This window comes from Podarcis muralis, chromosome 6, assembly GCF_964188315.1.
Source record: "Podarcis muralis chromosome 6, rPodMur119.hap1.1, whole genome shotgun sequence".
Taxonomy (NCBI): domain Eukaryota; kingdom Metazoa; phylum Chordata; class Lepidosauria; order Squamata; family Lacertidae; genus Podarcis; species Podarcis muralis.
Window position 1 is genome coordinate 54,754,902 of NC_135660.1, and position 24,679 is coordinate 54,779,580.

General features: G+C 41.1%; 1 protein-coding gene across 1 annotated transcript in view; it reads left to right on the forward strand.

Annotated features, from left to right (window-relative positions):
• The window catches only part of LOC114597411 (uncharacterized), a 113,021-nt gene that overhangs the window by 35,674 nt on the left and 52,668 nt on the right, over positions 1-24,679 (forward strand). The window contains 12 exon segments of the mRNA XM_077930873.1: positions 2,871-2,886; positions 5,232-5,543; positions 6,141-6,164; positions 7,429-7,740; positions 9,243-9,554; positions 12,527-12,888; positions 14,379-14,683; positions 16,800-17,134; positions 18,341-18,646; positions 19,245-19,577; positions 21,104-21,448; positions 22,314-22,619. Coding sequence (XP_077786999.1) covers positions 2,871-2,886; positions 5,232-5,543; positions 6,141-6,164; positions 7,429-7,740; positions 9,243-9,554; positions 12,527-12,888; positions 14,379-14,683; positions 16,800-17,134; positions 18,341-18,646; positions 19,245-19,577; positions 21,104-21,448; positions 22,314-22,619 — 3,268 coding nt within the window.

Sequence of the window (24,679 nt, forward strand, 5' to 3'; positions counted from 1 at the left end):
GAAGTTCAAATTCCACAGCATAGCTTTATGCTTCTATATGCAACACAAAATTTTGTTACACATAATTCTGGTGGGAACAAATAATTTCAATGTGATCCTTTTCAACATGAAAATGTCAATCAATCCATTTTAAATTCCTTTCAAGTTTTGGAAACTGATATAATCTGCGGTGTGAAGCAACTTTGACAATGACAGAAGCAAACCTAAGCATCCTTTCTCTTCCACACACCTTGTTTTATTCAGTACCTATAGGGTGGTATTCTACGAACTCATCCTGTCAGTGTGAGTGCAATGGGATTTTCCCTGAGCCTTCCCCAAATCTGTCCCAGAGGATTGGAGGAACCCCTAGAATAGATTTCAGGAACACATGGGGGAAGAAGAAGGGGGCTAATTGTGCTAACAGCAATCCTTATGTTGATGGAACCCTGTCTTAGGGCTGAATTGGATACAACCCTTTATATTCATTAATGGCAAGAGATCAACTCATAGAATAGTCTTGACCATTTTTTTATTATTAGTTGATTCTATTCATTCTGAAGTGTTACCCAATTTCACTGTATTTTCAGGATCTTCTATTGCACTGTTTAGAAGTCCCCAACCATGTGTACATATGCAGTGGTACCTAGGTTTAAGAACAGCTTAGTTTATGAACAACTTGGATTAAGAACGCTGCAAACTAGGAAGTAGGCATTTTGGTTTGTGAACTTTGCCTTGGTTTAAGAACATGTTCCGCTTCCTGTTGAGTGTGCTCCATTTGTAAATTGAGTCCCCCGTTGCTATGGGAAAGCACCCCTTGGTTTAAGAACACTTTGGTTTAAGAACAGATTTCCGGAACGGATTAAGTTCATAAACCAAGGTATCACTGTACCTGCAATTTCGACTAACACTTCATGTACCTGATGATAATATATTAGTCTTGAAGCTGCCACAAGACTTTTTGTTTGTTTTGGGAACTGAATTATATAGTAATTCTACTCATTCCACTTTACTTTATATATATCCCTCTTAATTTTGCTTATTTTTTCTTATGTAATTATCCAGATTCCCTGTGTGCCTTTTATGCCTTGTTCCCAGTAAGCACAAGACACTTTTGCCCGATGGCACTGTGTTCCCTAGATTGCAGCAAAATACTGGGTTTTGCCAGCATATTGTTTGTGTGGTGGGCTCATGGGAAAAAAACTTCCCCATGAGCTCTTGCAAAGGGGAGGGGAAAGCCTGTATAAGGCAAAAAACTTCCCCATGAGCTCTTGCAAAGGGGAGGGGAAAGCCTGTATAAGGCTGCTTCTCCTGGAGCTCAGGGCCATTTTGCCTTGAGAACCATTTTGGCCTGATTTTATCTAACCACTGTTGTACAGTGTTATTATTTTGCTCCTACCTCATCTGTCTCCTGAGAAATCTCTATGTGGGACAAGAAGCTACAGTTAGAACTGGATATGGAACAACTGATTGGTTCAAAATTGGGAAAGGAGTACGGCAAGGCTGTATATTGTCTCCCTGCTTATTTAACTTATATGCAGAATTCATCATGTGAAAGGCTGGGCTGGATGAATCCCAAGCTGGAATTAAGATCGCCGGAAGAAATATCAACAACCTCAGATATGCAGATGATACAACCTTGATGGCAGAAAGTGAGGAGGAATTAAAGAACCTTTTAATGAGGGTGAAAGAGGAGAGCGCAAAATATGGTCTGAAACTCAACATCAAAAAAACGAAGATCATGGCCACTGGTCCCATCACCTCCTGGCAAACAGAAGGGGAAGAAATGGAGGCAGTGAGAGATTTTACTTTCTTGGGCTCCATGATCACTGCAGATGGTGACAGCAGTCATGAAATTAAAAGACGCCTGCCTCTTGAGAGAAAAGCGATGGCAAACCTAGACAGCATCTTAAAAAGCAGAGACATCACCTTGCCAACAATGGTCCATATAGTTAAAGCTATGGTTTTCCCAGTAGTGAGAGCTGGACCATAAAGAAGGCTGATCGCCAAAGAATTGATGCTTTTGAATTATGGTGCTGGAGGAGACTCTTGAGAGTCCCATGGACTGCAAGAAGATCAAACCTATCCATTCTTAAGGAAATCCTCCCTGAATGCGAAGACAGGAGTGCCTGGCGTGCTCTGGTCCATGGGGTCACGAAGAGTCGGACACGACTAAACGACTAAACAACAACAACAAAATGGGTTACATAATGTGCCTGCCTGGGCAAGTCCTTTCATGTATATAGCAACAGTAATTAGAGTGTGTTTAAGAGCAAATTAAACTCTCCACTAACCAATACCAATGAACCAAAGGATATGGAATTCTACATAATAATGTATGAACCATAGGTATTGTAATAGTAGATGCAGTTGCACTGTGCTGTACAATAACTCCCATCAGTCTATCAAAGGCATTTTTCGTGTCTTGTGCCAACATCAATAAGGGACCACAGCAAGGTTTCATGAAAGCAATACATTCTGCCAATATTCACATTGCATTTGACCCAAGTGATTATTATATTTTTGTTATCAGAATTGAACAAAGCATTCTACATCTCTGGACCAGGAAACTAATTTTTAAAAACTTAGAACAACAAAGTGTACCATTACTGTAAGCAATCCCTTACCAGCATAAAACTACCTAAACTACTTCCTCTAACAAGAGATAAAGTAAATATATCAAATTGCATGGCACACCCCCTTTCAGATCTTATTTCTATATATTCTGGTGCATGTCTAATCAACCTAGAAGCCAATTTGGCGAAAATGGATTCCTTGGTGATCTTTACTTTGTTGTTACTGTTGCATGGAAGATGTCTAAGTGCATCAGGTAATACGTCTTAAATTGCCAACATTCTTTCTCTTTTCTTTTTCTTGTTCTCCCTCTCTTTAAGACCTTACAAACTGCCAGTGAATGATCAGAAGAGCTTGTTGCAAGGGAACACATAAAGATGACATGGGTATTTATGGCTCCATCAAAACACATAAGATGCTTTCAATTTTTGCATTGTGGGGGTCATTCTGGATTTGTCAAAATCCTGCCTGTTTCTGAAATATTAATAAGTTATTAATTAATAAGTTGGGAAGATACTTAGGGAATCCAACAAGGAAAGGTGGAATTAGGAATTGAAAACAAACAAGTGCAGGATATTTCTTATGAAGAGGAACACGTGGATATAATGGCTGGCAACATTATTCTATGCATGTTTACTATGATCAAAGGTAAACGGTATTTCCATGCGCTCTGGTTTCCGTCACGGTGTTCCATTGTGCCAGAAGCGGTTTAGTCATGCTGGTCGCATGACCTGGAAAGCTGCCTGTGGACAAACACCGGCTCCCTCAGCCTGAAATGAGATGGGTGCCGAACCCAATAGTTGCCTTTAACTGGACTTAACCATTCAGGGATCCTTTACCTTTACCTTTTACTATGATCAAAGAAGTCTAATTTCCAGATAAGTGTATATACAAATGCAGATGTAGATACAAGCGCTACTTTTAGCACACCATTGGGAATATTGGCTTTAGGGGTACAATGGGGAATAAACTCAATTCACTTCATATTTTATGGTGAACCTACCTAATTTGGCTTTCTGAAATGATATGCAAACTAAAACACAGCTTTCCTTCAAAATGTGTACTTTTCTAAAAAAATCAATGAAGAAATGTTTATGAAAATGCATATACTAAGGTAAATTAAGCACAAAATGCATATATTAGTGGAAATAACATATATAAATGCATTCTAGTAAGAAAAATGCAGATAGGTGTGCTTAATCTATGAGCATAGAGGAATCTATTTGAATATTCATGCTAGATAAACATTCTTTCTTGTTGTCATTTTTCATCACCAGCTTCCACAGGATCTGATATGCCAATTTATTTTTTATTTATCAAACTCACACAGACATTTCAAACAGACTTATGGGGCAACCCATGATTAACATTTCACTTCGGTTATTTAGAATATATATATTGAAATACAATAAGGATGTCTTAGGAAAGATACTTGAGGAAAACTATTGATTTTTATTGACAGATTTTTCCATATTGTATAATTTTGTAAGTGGATTTTATTTCTCAGTTAATCACTATCATTATTTATTGTAAAACATATTATAACATGACCAGTTTAGAGTAAAAGAAAATTAAGATAACATACTTTTTGTTGTTGTTTTCACCCCCAGCTTCCAGAGGACCTGATACTCCTGGTACATTTTATTTTTTATTTCCACAATTCCTTTAATGTTTAAAGAAGGCATTATTAAAAGTCAGATTATTCTATTAATCATGGCTTCTTCTTGTATTTTTGAGCATGTACAGAGCCAGTTTTAAACATACTCATTGGATACTGTATGATATTTTTTATTATTTGTTATATACTGTGTGTGTGTGTGTGTGTGTGTGTGTATTGCATGTCACTTTGGGCACAATCACAATGATAATGATCTATTTTGAAAGACGATATGGATTTCTTAGGCTTGTCTTCTTTAAGCAAAATATATTTATCATCTGATTCTTCTAGATTTTCTAATAATGTAAATCCATTTTATGTCTGAATTAATCAGTATCACTCTTAATGTAATTCGAACATATCTAGAACATATTATAAAAGCTTGCTATAAAAGATCCTCTCAAGGGAATGTTAATGTTTGTTTAAGTTCAAAACCACTCAAAGAGCAAGAAAACCTCCATTGTGCAAGCTCTTCGTAATCTGTGTTTAAAAAATTAGAACACAAGCAAATAAAGTTTCTCTATATTCTGCTAAATTTCTAGAAGTAGCTTTTACAATGTAGAAATTAATAGAGAAACACTGGGAAATTGAATAAATTGCATTGTGAATACAGTCTATGTATTTATGGGCATAACTCTGTGTTTGTATAATATAGAACTAAATAACTGGGTGTTTTTAAATCATCCACACCTTCTATAGGATCAGATATGTATACCAGGTACATTTTATTTCTTATTTACCAAATTATTCAAATAATTTTTCTGTTATATTCTTGGATATGTACAAAACACTGTGCTCAACAGAATGCTCTGAAATTCTAAATATTTAAAATGTATCTTCCCAGAAATTATCATGATTTATTCAATTTGGTTTCTGACCATGAAACATACCTTAAGAAACTAATGTTTGTTTTAATGTGAATGTGTGTACTTTGACGCCTTTACAATTGGGGGTGGGGGGAAGGGACCAAGTGTTGAGAGCAGAAAATATTGCTTCTAGAAGGATGTTGTTGTTTTGTTCAAAGATGCTTTCTTGAGACTGGTCAATGGAACCAACAGATGTGAAGGCCGGCTTGAAGTCTACCACCAAGGAAACTGGGGGACAGTCTGCGATGATGATTGGGACATAAATGATGCACACGTTGTCTGCAGACAGCTTGGATGTGGATTGGCTCTATCGGCAAGAGGAAGTGCCTATTTTGGCCAAGGCACTGGCAATATTCTCCTGGATGATGTGAGGTGCAGAGGGAATGAAATTTCTCTCGAGCAGTGCTCCCACAGAGGATGGGAAATCCATAACTGTGTCCATGTAGAAGATGCTGGTGTGATCTGCTCAGGTACTCCTTTGTTATGTGTGCTTCATTAGACGTTTCTGTTCTTTCTAATCCTGCAAGTCTACTTAATTTCTGAACAACTGATAGTCAAAGTTAATTACTGTTTCTTGATAGTACATTACAGGTAGTCTAGATTAAAAGGTTGTGCCAGTCTGTGAAATTCTCTTTACTTATATCTGATTGAAATATGCTCAGGTAAAACATTAGGAAGAACTTCCTGACAGTAAGAGCTGTTCGACAGTGGAATTTGCTGCCAAGAAGTGTGGTGGAGTCTCCTTCTTTGGAGGTCTTTAAGCAGAGGCTTGACAACCGTATGTCAGGAGTGCTCTGATGGTGTTTCCTGCTTGGCAGGGGGTTGGACTCGATGGCCCTTGTGGTCTATTCCAACTCTATGATTCTATGATTCTATTCTATGATTCTATAAATAGAGAGAGATCAGATACATGTTATTCATCTTATTTTTGGTAGGTTAGTCCAGGAAGAACGTCCTTTTTTCATTCCAGGCAGGGGCCTGCTTGCTACATGCACGAAAACTTCAATCAGAGTTCTATTTTGTTTTAAATGAAACAATGTCAAATATATCTTATTTATTATTTACAGGTAATAGAGAACTGGAAAGACTTGGTAAGTTTAATTGTTTATTAATTCATTAGAACTACATGGAAACTACACTTCAGATGAAATGCCAATAGCAAGCTTGTTGAAATCCTAATATTAGTAGAGTTGAACACTTACACCAGGAACCTGTGGCCTTCCACATATTGCTGGACTTCAGTGCTCAACAGCCCCTGCCAGCAAAGCCAATGGTCAGGGATGATGGGAGATGTAGTCCAACAACATCTGGAGAGCTACAGGTTCCCTATCCATGACTAACAGCAACCTTGGTTTCAGCCATCTGGTGAATGCAAATGTCAACACAACACACATTTAAATGAATCTGTTTCCTGAATTCTCATTTATTGACAGTCCATATCCACACCATGCATTTAAATTCCTTCCAACCTTCATAGGATTTCCTAGGAAATCATGACTGTTAAAGTTCCATAAATGTGCTTTAAATGTTTGATGCGGATGTAGCCTAGAGAGCCAAATTCTTGTTCATGAACTTGGCTATGTGAAGCATCTGCTGCTTGGATATAAATGTGTTTTACCTGCGAAAGTTCATTTCAGAAATGCCACTTAGTGACACTGTGTCAAGCTGTAGCACTGTGTGCAGACAAGGTACGGCAGTGCATGAGAAGAGCAGCATTTGGAGTCACACTAATTTATGTCACCCTAAAACATCCATGAAGACGGTGAAATTTAATTTGTGATGTGTTCATTAATGTGTGTAGGGAGTAGAACCCAACACATTTCATCACTGAGAATTCTCATTCTGTGCTTCCAATTCATTTAAATGGGTTATGAAGATCAATCTGAGATCCAGTATGATTATTCTGAGCTACAACAGTGAGGTTATATGATGCTTTCATAATCCACTCTAATAAATCCATGAACTTCCATTCCTGATGCAATACAATAAATATATTTTGGATACAGTATGAACCTGGAGGGTAGACACTTGCATTCTCAAATCAGCTCTTTTGGTCCTCCAGGCACCTGGGCTATCTACTTGAATGGACTAAGATTCAATCTTTCTCTCTCCTAAAATGCATATCAATCAATCTCCTTTTTGACACTGTGCAAAATATTGAAGTAGGTCTCTTCAGGGTGGGATGCAGCCCATGGACCATGACTTAACCACCACTGCTTTAGTTTATATCTTCCTAGAGATAGGAAGGGCCTTGTTTATTAGAGTCTTATTATGCAATCTAATCTGTTTTCTCCTTGTGAAATTCTTGAGAACAGAAACTGATTTCTAAATGGATACTCTTTTTATTGTTCAAAGATGGGTCCTTGAGACTGGTCAATGGAACCAACAGATGTGAAGGTCGCCTTGAAGTATACCACAGAGGAAATTGGGGGACAGTCTGTGATTATGGTTGGGACATAAATGATGCACATGTTGTCTGCAGACAAATTGGATGTGGATGGGCTCTGTCAGCTACAAAAGGCACCCATTTTGGCCAAGGCTCTGGCAATATTCTCTTCGGTGGTGTGCAGTGTGGAGGATATGAAACTTCTTTTGGGTATTGCCCCCATCACAATTGGGAAATTCATAATTGTGGCCATCAGGATATTGCTGGAGTCATTTGCACAGGTGCACTCTTCTTCTTTCCTTTTTTTAATTTGGATCATTTTATTCCTACATGTCTGTTTAATTTCTGAATGACTGGGGATCAGTTGTAAAGGAATAAGTGTTTCTCACATCCACATTGTTTATCATGTGTGGTTTAGATTAGTGTATCAATTGGGCTGTTAATGTATCTTACATATATCTAAGTGTAGTCTCTTTTATTCTGTCTATCAAAACATTATCAGTTGCTTAGTATCCCAAGTTTGGATAGGTTATTTTTTATTATTTTAGAAATGTGGAGCCAACTGACAATTCCCAGGTAAGATCCACCCTCTGTTGTGTGGGCAGGGTGGTCCCTCCCCCTACCTGGCCAATCCCCTGGTAACGCCTCCCCAGGTGGGATTGGGCAATTGGCTGAGGTAGGTGGAGATCTCCAGGTATCCAGCCTGGGGAGGGCGAAGCCAGCCTGTACTGCCAGGAGCCACATGGGATCCAGGGGGCTGTGCGCGACCATGCCAATGGCACCCCCCATTTGATGTGGGGAGCATTCATTATAAAATAATAAAGAATTCCATAACCACCACTCTTCCAATAAACTGCCCCATTGCATTGTGTTGAATCTTACTCCTGAACACTGAAGAGCAGTTATTCAGTTGTTATGAGGAACGTAGTTTGAAGGGGGCTGGGGAAAAATCCACTGTTACACTAATCACCAGTTGGGTTGTTCTGGAACTTAGTATGTTTCTTTTTATTTCAAAGATACAAACTTGCAATCAGCCAGTCAATATGTCTGACACCTCAAGATATAGCACCCATTCAATGAGTATAAGCAGAATCAGAATCATAGGATATACCCTATTTCCATGTGCAAACCGAGTTAAGAGAAGATATTCACCTATCTAAAACAATTTGATAGCTAGGGTGTATGATGCGTTTGACCATTTGATAGCTAGGGTGTATGATGGCGTGCTCTGGTCCATGGGGCCACAAAGAGTCCCCATGTCAGGAGTACTCTGATGGTGTTTCCTGCTTGGCAGGGGGTTGGACTCGATGGCCCTTGTGGTCTCTTCCAACTCTATGATTCTATGATTCTACCTAACTTCTTCAAAATTAAGTAGGATGTTAATTCTGAAAAATTAACAATGATCGCTAATACGAGTTGTCTGCAAATTTAGGAGCTGTACAAAAGAGAGGGTTTTAACCAAACATAGTCAAAGTAGACAATTCAAATCAATAGGAACTATTCCAACTATGACTAATTTAAGTTCTCTTCATTTCGCATTCCAAGTAAGATAGGTAAGTCTAGAATCCAACCCACTGTGTGCAACACACCCTTCTGAAAATGTACATTAGTATAGTACTTGTAAATTAACTGTAAATTAATAGTTTAGTTTATATCTATATTTTTCCAGAGAGTTTATGATTCCTTAGGGCCTGGGAGTGAAATGCAACTAGGATAAGAAATATTTTTCTCCTTGAGATCAGAAAGCATAGCTTCTAAAACAAAGTTAATTTATGGTTCAAAGATGCTGTATTGAGACTGGTCAATGGAACCAACAGATGTGAAGGCCGTCTTGAAGTATACCACAGAGGAAGTTGGGGGAGCGTCTGTGATGATGGTTGGGACATAAATGATGCACATGTGGTCTGCGGACAAGCTCTGTGTGGCCGGGCTCTGTTAGCTACAACAAACGCCCATTTTGGCCAAGGCTCTGGAAATATTCTCCTGGATGATGTGCAGTGCAGAGGAAATGAAACTTCTCTTGAGCAGTGCTCCCACAGAGGATGGAAAATCCATAACTGTGTCCATGTAGAAGATGCTGGTGTCATCTGCACAGGTATACTCTTCTTTTTTCCTTTTTAAAAAGATGGTTTTATGCATATATGTAAGTTTAATGTCTGAATGACTGGAGATCAGTTGTAAAGGAATCAATGCTTCTTTCTAATTTTAGCATTTATGATTCAGATGAGAGTAATATTTTCATTTTTTCCTTGCTTATATCTAAGTGAAATATCCTCAGGTTAAGTGACAGGTGTCCATAGGAACACAGGAAGCTGCCTTATACCAAGTCAGACCATTGGTCCACCTAGCTCATTAGGGTCTATGCTGACTTGCAGTGGCAACCCAAGGTTTCTGACAGTGGACTTGCCCTGACCTACCTGGAGATGCTGGAGATTAAAACAGATTTTCTGCAAGCAAGGCAGATGCTCTACCACTGAACTGCAGCCATTCCCCACACAGTGATGTCATGGATGAAATCCATGTATCAGCAAATTTCTAATGTCCCAGTACTGTTATTTTTCTGTTGGGAGCATGTCCATATCTGAAAGGTTTCCTGCGCTGATCATCAGGGAGGGAAGAGTGATGAGAACTAAATACACTCCACTTTCCCCTCCCCTTCAGTTTACTTGCAGAGGAGTATGTGCTTAAAGCTAAGGTTGTTGGTTAGAGATGAAGAATCATGTGTTTTGACTGATCTGGATTAGGGCATTAAATATCTATATCTATGTCTATGTCTATGTCTATATCTATATCTATATATAACAGTGTATCATGTTTGTTATTTACAGGCAATAAAGAACCAAGTAGACCATGTAAGTTCACATTCTTGATAACTTTATTAGTTCAACATACCTTGATCCAGCAAAGGAAATAATTATCAATCCTCATGTTGTGATTAAGTCTGCACCAATTTGATTTTCTCATAGGGTAGGGGATTCAATGTCTTCATTCTATAGATTTGGGCTTTTATCTTGTATTTTTATCTTGTGAACCAGCCCGAGATCTTCGTATGAAGGGTGGTATATAAATTTAATAAATAATAATAATAATTCAATCTCACCTTAAAGGCCAATTTAGAATAATAGAATTGTAGAGTTAGAAGGGGTCTTTAGATCATCAGATCCAACCCCCTGCAATGCAGGATTATGCAGCTGTCCCATGTGTGGATCAAACCCACAGCCTTGGCATTATCAGCACCAAGCGCCTGTTGGGATACTGCCAGGGAGACCATCATGGTTCCACATCGCCTCCGGACGATCCATCGATCTCCCGTAGATACAGTATCAGTCAATTAGCGACACGAAGCCTCAGAAATAGCTTGCCACATTCCAGAGCTCGTGCACGCTCTATCAGAAGAGTTCGTACAGCAAAAGATGCACTCAGGAGAGCATATTTACAAGTTTATTCAGCGTTGGTCAGAACAAAGAAAGAACATGACTGCCTGCTTCGATGTCTCAGGCGCAGAGAGAAAACGAAAGCAATAGACAAACAGAAACTTCCTGTGAACAGGAAATACACAGGCTGTGACACAACAACCTGCTCCCTTTTTAAGGTGGAACGGAAATATCCTAACAGCGCCAACCAACTAAGCTATCCAGGCTGACTTAATTAATTTGTACTTTTCAAAACACTACACAAACCAAAACAACCATCCTTTTATATTCAAACTTCTCCAAATCGTGGAGTCAGTGGCGTAGCGTGGGGGGTGCAGGGGGGGCCAGCCGCACCGGGCGCAACATCTGGGGGTTAGGGTTAGGGGGCACAAATCCACGGGTTAGGGGGTGCAAATTACTTGCCTTGCCCCGGGTGCTGACAACCCACGCTACGCCACTGCGTGGAGTGCAATTTTCCAGCCAAGTACTTTATACAAAAATACATATACTTAGATAAGTGTGTGCATAGAAATGCCTATATTAGCAATCACACAAACAGCATACAGAAATGTGTTATTTTAGGGGAAGTTGCTTTGCAACAATGTGTGCATTAGGGAAAGTTTAATACAAGCATGCATATTAGAAATTTGCAGGAAAATAGTGGTGAATTTCCCTAAGAACTTTCCTTTTTCCATTGCAAACTGATGTGGAAATGTGGAGAATGATAAATATTAGGAAAATATTGGTGGATGGGGAAGTGAATATAGTAAAGATGGCACATGAAAGTGGATTTGTGGGCATCCACCGCATCACCCACATATTCCACCTAATTGTGGGGGGTGCCCTAGGTTTAGGTGACATGTTTCCTCCTTCCTTTGCTATCCATGATCTCCTCAAAACCTGCAGAAGGGTTGCTGGGCATTTTTGCCACAGTGTGAAGGGCAGTGGGCCATTGTGGAAGAAGCAGGTGGGGTTGGGGATGTGGACACTGCCTCCCAGATTGTGGTTGTCCTCAAGGTATTCCTGGAGGCCAATGAGACCAAATCAGGCACCAAATCAGATTGCAGGGAAGATTTCATTGAACTGATATGGATCATGCATATTCTAATAGTATCCTCAGCAACCAAAGTAACGTAGCAAATCCTTAAATAACAACAGCTGTAAAAATTACTTAATTATTGGGTTTTTTTGTGTGTGTATAAAATCAGTGCTAAAAGGAAATGACTTTTTATCATTTTTCACAGCTACCAGACGTCTTCAACTGCGTGGTAAGTTTTATTTCTTGTTCGTAGGGATCAGCAAGAAATTCATTTAATGTTGGGATCCATGTATTTTCTCCAAACAGTTTGAAATATATAGAAATAAAACATCTCATAATTTTGAATGTTAATATAAAATTATATTTGGGTGATGGACATAATCCCTTAGATACCTCATGCAGTTTGTGTAATTCATGATTCCTCCAGCAACTTTGTTTGGAAATGGTTTTATAAAATCCTTTTGAAATTTGAGGTTAAGTCCAAGTAACAGCAATGCGAGAAGGAGCTGGGTCACAAAGTAATTTCATCCTATCAGATCCCAAGATGAATATGTGTTTAATGTCCATGGCTTTGAACAGTTTCACAATGCAGAATTTAGTCTTCAGATTGAAAAGTTTCTCTCCCTCCCAAAGGACCTCTCTTACGGTTGGTTAATGGAAGCAACAGGTGTGAAGGTCGCCTTGAAGTATATCATGATAGAACCTGGGGGACTGTCTGTGATGATCTTTGGAGCATGAATGATGCACATGTGGTCTGCAGAGAGCTTGGATGTGGACCAGCTCTGTCAGCACCAGGAAGTGCCCGTTTTGGTCAAGGCTCGGGCAGCATCCTCCTGGACAATGTGGAGTGCACAGGAAGCGAATCTTCCCTGCTACAGTGTTCTCACGCAGGTTGGGGCACACATAACTGTGGTCATGCTGAAGATGCCAGTGTCATTTGCTCAGGTATTCCTAGGCTGGGCTAATCTAGCTTCCCAATAGATCAAATGCAGTTTTCCAATCTTTGTAGACTCCTTTGGGAAACATATAGTAGAATTATTAAAGAAATTTCCACCACAATCTCCAGTTTTAATTAAAATTTGAATTAGGTGGTCTATTATTAATAAAAGTTTATTTCCTTCAAAGTGCATGTTTGATGAGGTATACAAAGTTTCAGAAGTTGGACCAATCTGAACAGCGCATTTATAGCAGTATCATATCACTTTGAGCATTCATGTTTCCCTGCCCCCCCAAAAAACTATGAACTGTAGTGCTGAGATGACTAGTCTCCTTACAAAGCTATAATTCCCTGAGTTACCTGAGAAAGGGAGATTGACTGTTAAACCAGCATAGAATTGTAGTTCTCTGTGTGTGTGTGTGTGTGTGTGTATATATATATATATATATATATATATGCAGGTTTTGGTGTCCTCGGGTATCTTCCCGTGTAAAAGTTGGGGTGTCTAGGCGACGTTTCGACGAGGTCTCACTCGTCATCTTCAGGCTGGTGCTTTCGGCTTCTTGTTACTGGAACAGAGCAGGATCTCAGTGTTTGAGTTCCTATAAATACTGTTGAGGAGGTTCTGGGCAGAGAGGAAGTTCCCAGGCTAGTGTGCCTTTTCTTCTTTTGTTCCTTAATTGCTTGAGGGATATCTTGAGTGATTTCTTGAGTGATATCCTGAGTACCACTTAGGTGGGTCATTAGGTGTGGATTAGTTGCTAAAGCCTTTGTGTCTTGACCTCTTGAACTTTGTGAAGAGTTTTTCTGAGAAGATGGGTGTACTACATTTAGTTGTGCTCTGGCTTGGCTTCGTGTATAGTGAGACCTCGTCGAAACGTCGCCTAGACACCCCAACTTTTACACGGGAAGATACCCGAGGACACCAAAACCTGCATTCCTGTACCCATGAAAATCTACGAAAGCATATATATATATATATATATATATGCGAAAGAATGATTTCATACTGCCCAAGGTTTTCAGACCAAAAACCAGGATGTGCTTCTTCCAGGAAGTGGTCCCAGGTGAGTCATGTGACCCACACCTTGCTCCCACCCTGGGGGGAAATTCTTTTTTCTGGGCGCGAGCACAATGCAAGAGTGCAGCGCCCAAAATGGCTACCGCAATCTTGTGTGGAAAAAATGGGATGTCCCTTTTGTCTGCGGCATTTAACAGGTGTTTGATTGCCTAACACTGAAGTTTAAGACAAGATTATACTTGGCCCTGGGACATAGTATTTGTGTAATTTGTGTAATTCATGATTCTTCCCGCAACATTGTTCAGAAATGGACAGAAATTTCACCTTGAAATTTAAAGGCAAGTTCAGGTAATGGAATTGCTAGAAGAAGCTGAGTCACCAAGCATTTTTATATCATCCAGACCCAAGATACGGTTGTGTTTAGTGTCCATTGGGTTGACCAGTTTTCCGATGCAGAGTTTGTCTTGTTTATATAACATTTATTTTTTGTATCTCCCAAAGAACATTACTTGCGGTTAGTTAATGGAAGGAACAGATGTGAAGGTCGCCTTGAAGTATATCATGACAGAAGCTGGGGGACTGTCTGTGATGATATTTGGAGCCTGAATCATGCACACGTTGTCTGCAGTGAGATTGGTTGTGGACCAGCTCTTTCAGCACCAGAAAGTGCACACTTTGGTGAAGGCTCAGGCCACATCCACCTGGACAATGTGCAGTGCACAGGAAGGGAATCTTCCCTGCTTCGTTGTTCTCATACAGGTTGGGGAACACATAACTGTAACCATCGTGAAGATGCCAGTGTCATCTGCTCAGGTATTCTAGACTAGGCTAATCTAGCCAATAGATCAAATGCAGTTTTTCAATCTTTGTAAACTCCTTTGGGAAACATAATGGAATGATTAAAGGAAATATCCACAATAATTTCCAGTTTTAATTAAACATGAATTAGTCTGTCATTAATAAAATTCAATTTCCTTCATAGTTTGTGCTTAGTAATGTGTGTGTGTGTGTGTGTGTGTGTGTGTGTGTGTGTGTGTCTATATATATATATATCTATATATATGCAGGTTTTGGTGTCCTCGGGTGTCTTCCCGTGTAAAAGTTGGGGTGTCTAGGCGACGTTTCGACGAGGTCTCACTCGTCATCTTCAGGCTGGTGCTTTCGGCTTCTTGTTACTGGAACAGAGCAGGATCTCAGTGTTTGAGTTCCTATAAATACTGTTGAGGGGTGTGGTGTATAGCCTCCAATGTTCTGGGCCGAGAGGAAGTTCCCAGGCTAGTGTGCCTTTTCTTCTTTTGTTCCTTAGTTGCTTGAGGGATATCTTGAGTGATTTCTTGAGTGATATCCTGAGTGCCACTTAGGTGGGTCATTAGGTGTGGATTAGTTGCTAAAGCCTTTGTGTCTTGACCTCTTGAACTTTGTGAAGAGTTTTTCTGAGAAGATGGCTGTAGTTGTGCTCTGGCTTGGCTTCGTGTATAGGGGCGAGCTGCCAAAAAGAAACACCCCCCAAAAACCAAGACACAGAAGAAAACAATGGCATGGCCCTCCTTCCTTATATCAAGGGCACTACAGATAAAATTAGCAAAATCCTCCATAAACACAATATCAAAACAGCCTTTTGCGCCAACCAAAAGATAGCCAATATCCTCAGAAACCCCAAGGATAAAATCCAGTTGGAAAACCAAGGGGTCTATGAAATACCCTGCAAAGTCTGCCCAGCCACGTACATTGGACAAACAAACAGACGAATAAATGCACGTATCGCAGAACACAAGAATGCCGTCAAAAAAGAAGAAAAAACTTCCTCTCTTTTCCAACACATGAAAGAAACAGGACACGAAATTAATTTTGCAGATTCCAAATTGCTCTCTAACATGGAACATCACCACAAGAGAATAATCATGGAAGCCATCGAGATAGAGAAACACCCTCACAACATGAACAAGCGTGACGACACATCCCGCTTGCCAGACATCTGGAAATTAGCCCTCCCCACAAAAACTGACACCAGATCCAGAGGCACGCAGAACGCCATCACCAATCAACCACACCAGACCCAAACCCAGACCCTCTCCACAGATAAATTACAGACACCATCCAGTAGCCAAACCATGATGGCACCTCCGGATGCTGCACCCCCCTGCAATCCCTACACAGATCTGGCTGGCACAGGCCACAAAACCACAGCTCGCCCCTATACACGAAGCCAAGCCAGAGCACAACTACAGCCATCTTCTCAGAAAAACTCTTCACAAAGTTCAAGAGGTCAAGACACAAAGGCTTTAGCAACTAATCCACACCTAATGACCCACCTAAGTGGCACTCAGGATATCACTCAAGAAATCACTCAAGATATCCCTCAAGCAACTAAGGAACAAAAGAAGAAAAGGCACACTAGCCTGGGAACTTCCTCTCGGCCCAGAACATTGGAGGCTATACACCACACCCCTCAACAGTATTTATAGGAACTCAAACACTGAGATCCTGCTCTGTTCCAGTAACAAGAAGCCGAAAGCACCAGCCTGAAGATGACGAGTGAGACCTCGTCGAAACGTCGCCTAGACACCCCAACTTTTACACGGGAAGACACCCGAGGACACCAAAACCTGCATACCTATACCCGTGAAAATCTACGAAAGCATATATATATATATATATATATATATATATATATATATCCCGAGAACTGTAGGGCTGAGACCAGTATAATACCACTTGGAGCATACTTGGCTCCCCCAGATATATATATATCTCTCCTGGGAACTGTAGTGCTGAGATCACTAGTGTCCTCATAGACTGATGATACCTGAGTCACCAAGCATTTTCTTATCATTAGATCTCAAGATGCAATTGTGCTAAGTGCCCATTGTGTTGACCAGTTTTCCAATGAAGTCTTTCATTGTCTTGTTTATATAATATTTATTTTTTGCATATTCCAAAGAACATTCCTTGCGATTAGTTAATGGAAGAAACAGGTGTGAAGGTCACCTTGAAGTGTATCATAATAGAGACTGGGGGACTGTCTGTGATGATATTTGGAACCTGAATGATGCACATGTGGTCTGCAGAGAGCTTGGATGTGGACCAGCTCTGTCTGCACCAGGAAATGCTCACTTTGGTCAAGGCTCGGGCAACATCTTTCTGGACAATGTGCAGTGCACAGGAAATGAATCTTCCCTACTTCAGTGTTCTCACAGAGGTTGGGGAACACATGACTGTGGTCATCAGGAAGATGCCAGTGTCATCTGCTCAGGTACTCCTAGGCTAGGCTAATCTAGCTTGCTAATGCAATCAAGGGATAGGGTGGGTCCTGAGAATACAAATCAGGGTAAAGAGGCACACATTCACCCCTCGCTGAAACCTGAATATTGAAGGTGACAGGCACACCTCTGTAAGGAAGGAATTCCCCAACACAGAGGCTACCACAGGCAGTGGCCTCTTTTGAGCAACCAGCACCCCAAGACTTTGAGGGTAGTGGAACTACCAAGAGGCCCCATCTGGCAATCTGAACACCTGAGTGAGTCTGTAGGGAAGGAAGTGTTGTCTTAGGTTTTGTGGCCAGAGTCTTTTAGGATTTTAAAGATTAATGTGGGCCAATTTTGGTCAAGGCTTAGGCAACATCCTCCTGGACAATGTACAGTGCATAGGAAGCGAATCTTCCCTGCTTCAGTGTTCTCAGGCAGGTTGGGGAACATATAACTGTAACCATCGTGAAGATGCCAGTGTCATTTGCTCAGGTATTCCTAGGTTGGGCAAATCTAGCCAATAAATCAAAAACAGTTTTGTAAACTTCTTTGGGAAACATATAGTGAAATTATTAAAGGAAATATCCACCACAGTTTCCAGTTTTAATTAAACATGAATTAGTCTGTTATTAATACAAGTTCATTTCCTTTGTAGTTTGTGCCTGGTAAGGTATAAAATGTTTAAGATGTAGGGCCCATCTGCACACTACATTTAAAGCAGTATAATACCACTTGGAGCATACTTGGCTCCCCCAAATATATATATATATCTCCTGGGAACTGTAGTGCTGAGATCACTAGTGTCCTCATAGACTGATGATACCTGAGTTACCTGAGAAGGTAGAGTGATTATTAAACCTGCATGGAATTGTAGCTCTGCTAATATACATAGAAATGAATGATTTCCAAATATTGAAGTTTAACATAAGAATATGCTTGGTCATGACACAACCACTTAGATATCTAATGAATTTTAATATTATCAAAACCCAAGATGCAGTTGTGTGTAATTCATGATTCCTCCAGCAACATTGTTCAGAAATGGATCAATGAAATTCACCTGGAAAACACACTTGCTAAAGCACCTGAGTCACCAAGCATTTTCTTATCATTAGATCTCAAGATGCAGTTGTGCTAAGTGCCCATTGTTTTGACCAGTTTTCCAATGCAGTCTTTCATTGTCTTGTTTATATAATATTTATTTTTTGCATATTCCAAAGAACATTCCTTGCGATTAGTTAATGGAAGAAACAGGTGTGAAGGTCGCCTTGAAGTATATCATAATAGAGACTGGGGGACTGTCTGTGATGATATTTGGAGCCTGAATCATGCACACGTTGTCTGCAGAGAGCTTGGATGTGGACCAGCTCAGTCAGCACCAGGAAATGCTCACTTTGGTCAAGGCTCAGGCCACATCCTCCTGGACAATGTGCAGTGCACAGGAAGCGAATCTTCCCTGCTTCAGTGTTCTCACAGAGGTTGGGGAACACATGACTGTGGTCATCAGGAAGATGCCAGTGTCATCTGCTCAGGTACTCCTAGGCTGGGCTAATCTAGCTTGCTAATGCAATCAAGGGAATAGGGTGAGTCCTGAGAATACAAATCAGGGTAAAGAGGCACATATTCACCACTTGCTGAAACCTGAGTATTGAAGGTGGCAGGCACACCTCTGTAAGGAAGGAATTCCCCAGCACAGAGGCTACCAGAGACAGTGCCCTCTTTTGTGCAACCAGCACCCCAAGATTTTGAGGGTAGTGGAACTACCAAGAGGCCCCATCTGGCAATCTTAACACCTGGGTGAGTCTGTGGGGAAGGAGGTGTTGTCTCAGGTTTTGTGGCCAGAGTCTTTTAGGATTTTAAAGATTAATGTGAACACCTTCAGTTAGGCCTGGAAACAAACTGGAAGCCAATGCAGCTTTTTAGAACAGAGTTCTAAAGGTAACCCCCAAAAAGGAACCTGGTTGATGCAATCGATTGACATTTCTGAGTGCTCTTCATGGGCTTCCTCATGGAGAATACATTGTAATATTCTAATCTGGAAGTTCCCAAAGGATAGAGTGCAGTCATCAAATCATCTCTGTTTCTTGACCAGTTTTGCAATGTAGAGTTTTAATTTCTTGTTTAAAAAAGCGTTTTTTATATCTCCCAAAGAAACGCCCTTGTGATTGGTTAATGGAAGTACCAAGTGTGAAGGTCGTCTTGAAGTATATCACAGTAGAACCTGGGGGACTGTCTGTGATGATATTTGGAACCTGAATCATGCACATGTTGTCTGCAGAGAGCTTGGATGTGGACCAGCTCTGTCAGCACCAGGAAGTGCCCATTTTGGTCAAGGCTCAGGCAACATCCTCTTGGACAATGTACAGTCCAAAGGAAATGAAACTTCCCTGCTTCATTGTTCTCACGCAGGTTGGGGCACACATAACTGTGGTCATCATGAAGATGCCAGTGTCATTTGCTCAGGTATTACTTAAGAACTCTAGCCGTCCTTATTAAAGGAATTCAGTCTCTAAATCTGTCTAGATTTCTCTGGGGAAATGGGTGTTGCAAAGCAAAAAAACCCATCAAAATAGTACCTTTGAAATATTTAAAACAATCCAAAATGGAAAAATACTCCTTAGCCTGCTGCATTAGCAAAATTCTACCCGTTCCAAGACATTTAATCTAAAAGAAAAGCTCTTGGTAGCTGCCTTCACAAAGACCAAAAAGTTGTCACCCTCAGTCTTCTGCCTGGGCCTGGAATCTTCTGTGAAGTGGGCTTGCCAAAGGGAGTTGAAACCCACTGGGGTTCCAGTGGCACACTGCTGGCAGCACACTAAGTGGTTTTTAAAGAGTGTGTGTGCTCTCTGTGTTGCTTTCACTTCCCACAATGTTTCAGTGGGAAGGTCGGCCCTCTTCCCAAAGGGAAGGGGTTGCGAGCAGGCTTCGCCTTCCTGCGCTCGGCAGGGGGCGTGTCTAGGCCCCCTGCATCACAGGGAGTCCCCAGCCTGTGTCACGCCCTCAGCCAGCCAGTCCAGCTGGCTTGGGGGTGTGGTTTGCTGCATTTAAGTGGCCGCGGGACTGGGGCTCCTTCTGTTTGCTTCCTGCTTGCACGGATCAGTTTAGTGGTTAGGCATTGGAAAATGTGTTGTGTGTTGGAGGGGAGGTTGTGGTCATCACCTAACACCCCCCCCCTTTGAAGGGTATTCCGTTAAAGGAATCCAGTGGTTGTGGTTCCTGTCCGAAGCCCAGGTGGTGGCTAGGGCCATGACTCAACCCTCCGGTGACTCTAGGGGGAGCTTCCAGGTGATCTGCATCAACAGGCTCCCCCTACAGGTTGTTAACCTTCTGTGACTTCCTGCAGGGCGGGCAGGAGTCAAATATAGTTGATTCAGATCCAGTACCTAAGCCAATACCACTCACATTCTGTAACCAATAAAGCCGTGGCCTTTTTTAGCCCATTAACCTAAAATACTGGTTTCCACGTGTCTTCTTTCTTCAATAATGCGGGGAACGGGGCCTTGACTCGCAACCAAGGCTTCTTGCACTCCAGTTCCAGGAATCAAAAAGCCTCTGCTCAGTTGGTCAGTAGAAGGAATGGGAAACAGAGAATTGCAGGTGTAGGATATTACCAGGCTACGTCCCTCAACTTTCCTGACTTTCCTGAAAAATTCATGAAAAAAGAAGTAAGTATTTAAAGCAGGGGTGGCTAAAGTATAGCCTTCTAGTTGTTGTTAAACTACAATTCCCATCATCCCTGGCTACTGACTATGCTGGCTGGGGCTCATAGGGGTTGGAGTCGAACAGTGTCGAGAGCTGCAGTAAATCATCTCTAATTCAAAGGAACTATCTCCAGTGCCATCTAATGGAAAAATGTACAATATGCACAATTAATGTTCATTGAGTCTTTATTTACTTTCACTGTACAATTGGGTTAATCTTATTGGTGGGATAAGGAAATAATCAACATATTTTTGACTTGTTTGACAATAATAAATACCTTTTAAAATATTTAAATATTTCCAATTTAGCTGCCTTGAGATTAGTTAATGGAGGCAACAGATGTGAAGGTCGCCTTGAGGTATATCGTAATGGCAGCTGGGGAACAGTCTGTGATGATCTTTGGAGCATGAATGATGCACATGTTGTCTGCAGAGAGCTTGGATGTGGACCAGCTCTGTCAGCACCAGGAAGTGCCCGTTTTGGTCCAGGCTCAGGCAACATCCTCCTGGACGATGTACAGTGCACAGGAAGCGAATCTTCCCTACTTCAGTGTTCTCACAGAGGTTGGGGAACGCATAACTGTGGTCATGCTGAAGATGCCAGTGTCATTTGCTCAGGTACTCCTAGGCTGGGTTATCTAGCCAATAGATCAAAAGCAGTTTTGTAAACTTCTTTGGGAAATATATACAGTGGTACCTAGGGTTACATACGCTTCAGGTTACATGTGCTTCAGGTTAAAGATTCTGCTAACCCAGAAATAGTACCTCGGGTTAAGAACTTTGCTTCAGGATAAGAACAGAAATCGTGCTCCGGCAGCGCAGCGGCAGCAGGAGGCCCCATTAGCTAAAGTGGTGCTTCAGGTTAAGAACAGTTTCAGGTTAAGAACAGACCTCCGGAACGAATTAAGTACTTAACCCGAGGTACCACTGTAGTAGAATTATTAAAGAAAATATCCACCATAATCTCCAGTTTTAATTGCAAATGAATTAGTCTATTACTAACAAATATTAATTTCCTTCATATTTTGCATTTAGTCTGATATGCAAAGTTTGAAAGATAGGCCCCACCTGCACTGTACGTTTAAAGCAATATAATCCCACTTTGAACATCCATGGTTCCCCCCCACCCCCAACATATCCTGGGAAGTCTAGTTTTCATGGGTGCTGAGAGTTATTAGGAGACCCCTATTCTCCTCACAGAGGTACAAAGTGCCCTGGGAAGGGAAAGTGAGTTTTAAACCACTCTCAAATTGCAGCTCTCTGGAGTCATCTATCCATGACAATGGACTCCCAATAAACTCCCAATCAACCAAATATTACCAATTCAGTCTTTGGCAAATACCAGGTCAGGCATATGCCTAGCAACATGTTCCTCAGTTTAATGTTTCACACCAATGATATCATGTTAAATAAACGTTTTGTGTGTCCTGATTGGTTAATGATTCATGGTATCATTTTTACAACAAACAAACAAATCTGTATTTTGTATCTCCCGAAGAACATTCCTTGCGATTAGTTAATGGAAGAAACAGGTGTGAAGGTCGTCTTGAAGTTTATCATAATGGCAACTGGGGGACTGTCTGTGATGATCTTTGGAGCATGAATAATGCACATGTGGTCTGCAGAGAGCTTGGGTGTGGACCAGCTCAGTCAGCACCAGGAAGTGCCCGTTTTGGTCCAGGCTCGGGCAACATCCTCCTGGACAATGTGGAGTGCACAGGAAGCGAATCTTCCCTGCTACAGTGTTCTCACACAGGTTGGGGAACACATGACTGTGGTCATCATGAAGATGCCAGTGTCATCTGCTCAGGTATTTTTACTACTACTACTACTACTATTATTATTATTATTATTATACCCGGTGGTTTCAGGGCGAGTCCCAGAATAAAACTAAAATGTAAAACCACAAAATACACAATCAAAATAAAAACAACCCCCCAGGGAAAAAAAACATTTTAAAAGGGTATAGGATTTCAATCAAATCAACCAAAGGCCTGGTTAAAAAGGAACATTTTTGCCAGGTGCCTAAAGCTGTATAATGAAAGTGTATTCCTTGAGTACTTTGTCCTTTTAAAGATGATTTGATTTTTGAATCTTTGTAGATTGCTATGGGAAAGTTAATACAATCATTTTAAAGCAACTATCTACTGCAAGTCCTTCTTTTAATTAAGAGACTTTGATTGGACCAATGGTAGTAGAGGAATGAGCATGTCACCAATTTCCCTGTCCTGTTCCTTGATCTAAATCACCTATTGTAAAAATGCTGTTAGCCTGCAAGGGGTGGGAGAATACATGTACTGGGTGGTATTTGCGTATATGTGTGTAAATGTGTGTACATGCACATTCTCTCTCTCTCTCTTTCTCTCTTACACATACGTACGTGTGTGTGTGTGTGTGTGTGTGTGTGTGTGTGTGTGTGTGTGTGTAGAGGTCTTATGAGTGCCAGCATATCCCCTTGGCTTGGTTTCCTTGGACTTCAGGTCACTGGAGGTAGATTATGTTTTCCGTGGACATGAGGTCCTCAGGATTAATTCACTCACATTGGCTCCTCTGTTTGGTTTCCAGAGGAGAGGGGCTTCCCAACACCATAGAACTTGATCCAGTGCAGAAAGTAAAAATAGGCTTCTGTGTCTCTTTTTCAGTTCCAGTCTCGAAGACTGCCCTTTGTTCGCTTTCACACTGACAAACCTTGCTTATGCTGCCTCCAGGCATAATTTCCCCTCTCTTGCGTGCATATCGGGAAAATGGGGAAGACTTGGAGTCCAAATCCTACCTCACTCTACTCCTGACTTTCCCAAGAACACCCTCTTTCTCCAACACCAGAGCACAAACAGCAGACCTTTCTGCTGCTGCTCTAGAGAGTCAGTCATACGAGGACCTCTCTGTCCAAAAGTCAACCTCTCCACCAGTAGAAAGTGAGTCAGACAAAATCCTATGGCCCCTGGGATGCTGTCCTCAGTGCAGCAGCCTCAATATTTTAACATGATAAATTTAAACTGTTAGGATAGTGAGATTTCCACATCCTTTGTCTAAACAAAATCTGTCTAGACAAAATCTTCTGAATTTGTCCGGAAAATCTGCTGTTTGACACCTATTTTGCACCTATTTTAGTCATTCATGGCATTATTTGTTTATTCTTTTCTTCAGGACGGACTTCATAATTCCCATTTGAAAATTAAGATGTGAGCACACTGGTACTTTTGATACACCTATTGCCTCTGGTTGATCTTGCAGAGCGCCACTTCAGAATGCCAAAATTAATTGATTCATGGGCGACTTTAATCAGGTTTCTATCAGCTCTGAGCATACTGGTTGTGCAATTATTAGCCTTTAAATAAAAGCATTTCATAAATATATGTTTCAGTTCTCTGTGCTAATGGGAGACTTTCCATTTCATATTCACAACTGTGGTGTGCAACAAGAACGCATTGCTATAGTTCCTGCTGGGTGTTGTTGTTTCTGTCACACTTTTCACTGTGCACACTGGTTTGCAATGTTCATCTCACAACAACCAACTTGAGATGAGCTAGACTGAGAGACTGATTTGACCAAAAATTGCTAATGAGCCTTTTTAGCTGAGCAGGAACCATTGCCCTCAAACCATAGGACCCTACACAAGTTCAGTGTAATGGGAAGGCCTCCAGCCAGAACACTTAAACATTGCTCTGTCCAAGGTGCTGATATGACTCTGCCTTGCTTGATTGAGACCATAAGTGGCTCAGTCACAGACCACTTACCCCATGAGCCTCTAACTTGGCCTTTTATACAATGCAACCCTTTAAAACTGATCTCATCCTTCATGTGCCTGGATATTCTCCCTTTTACTTTTACTGCATTGTGTCCAATATGAGGCATGCAGAAAAA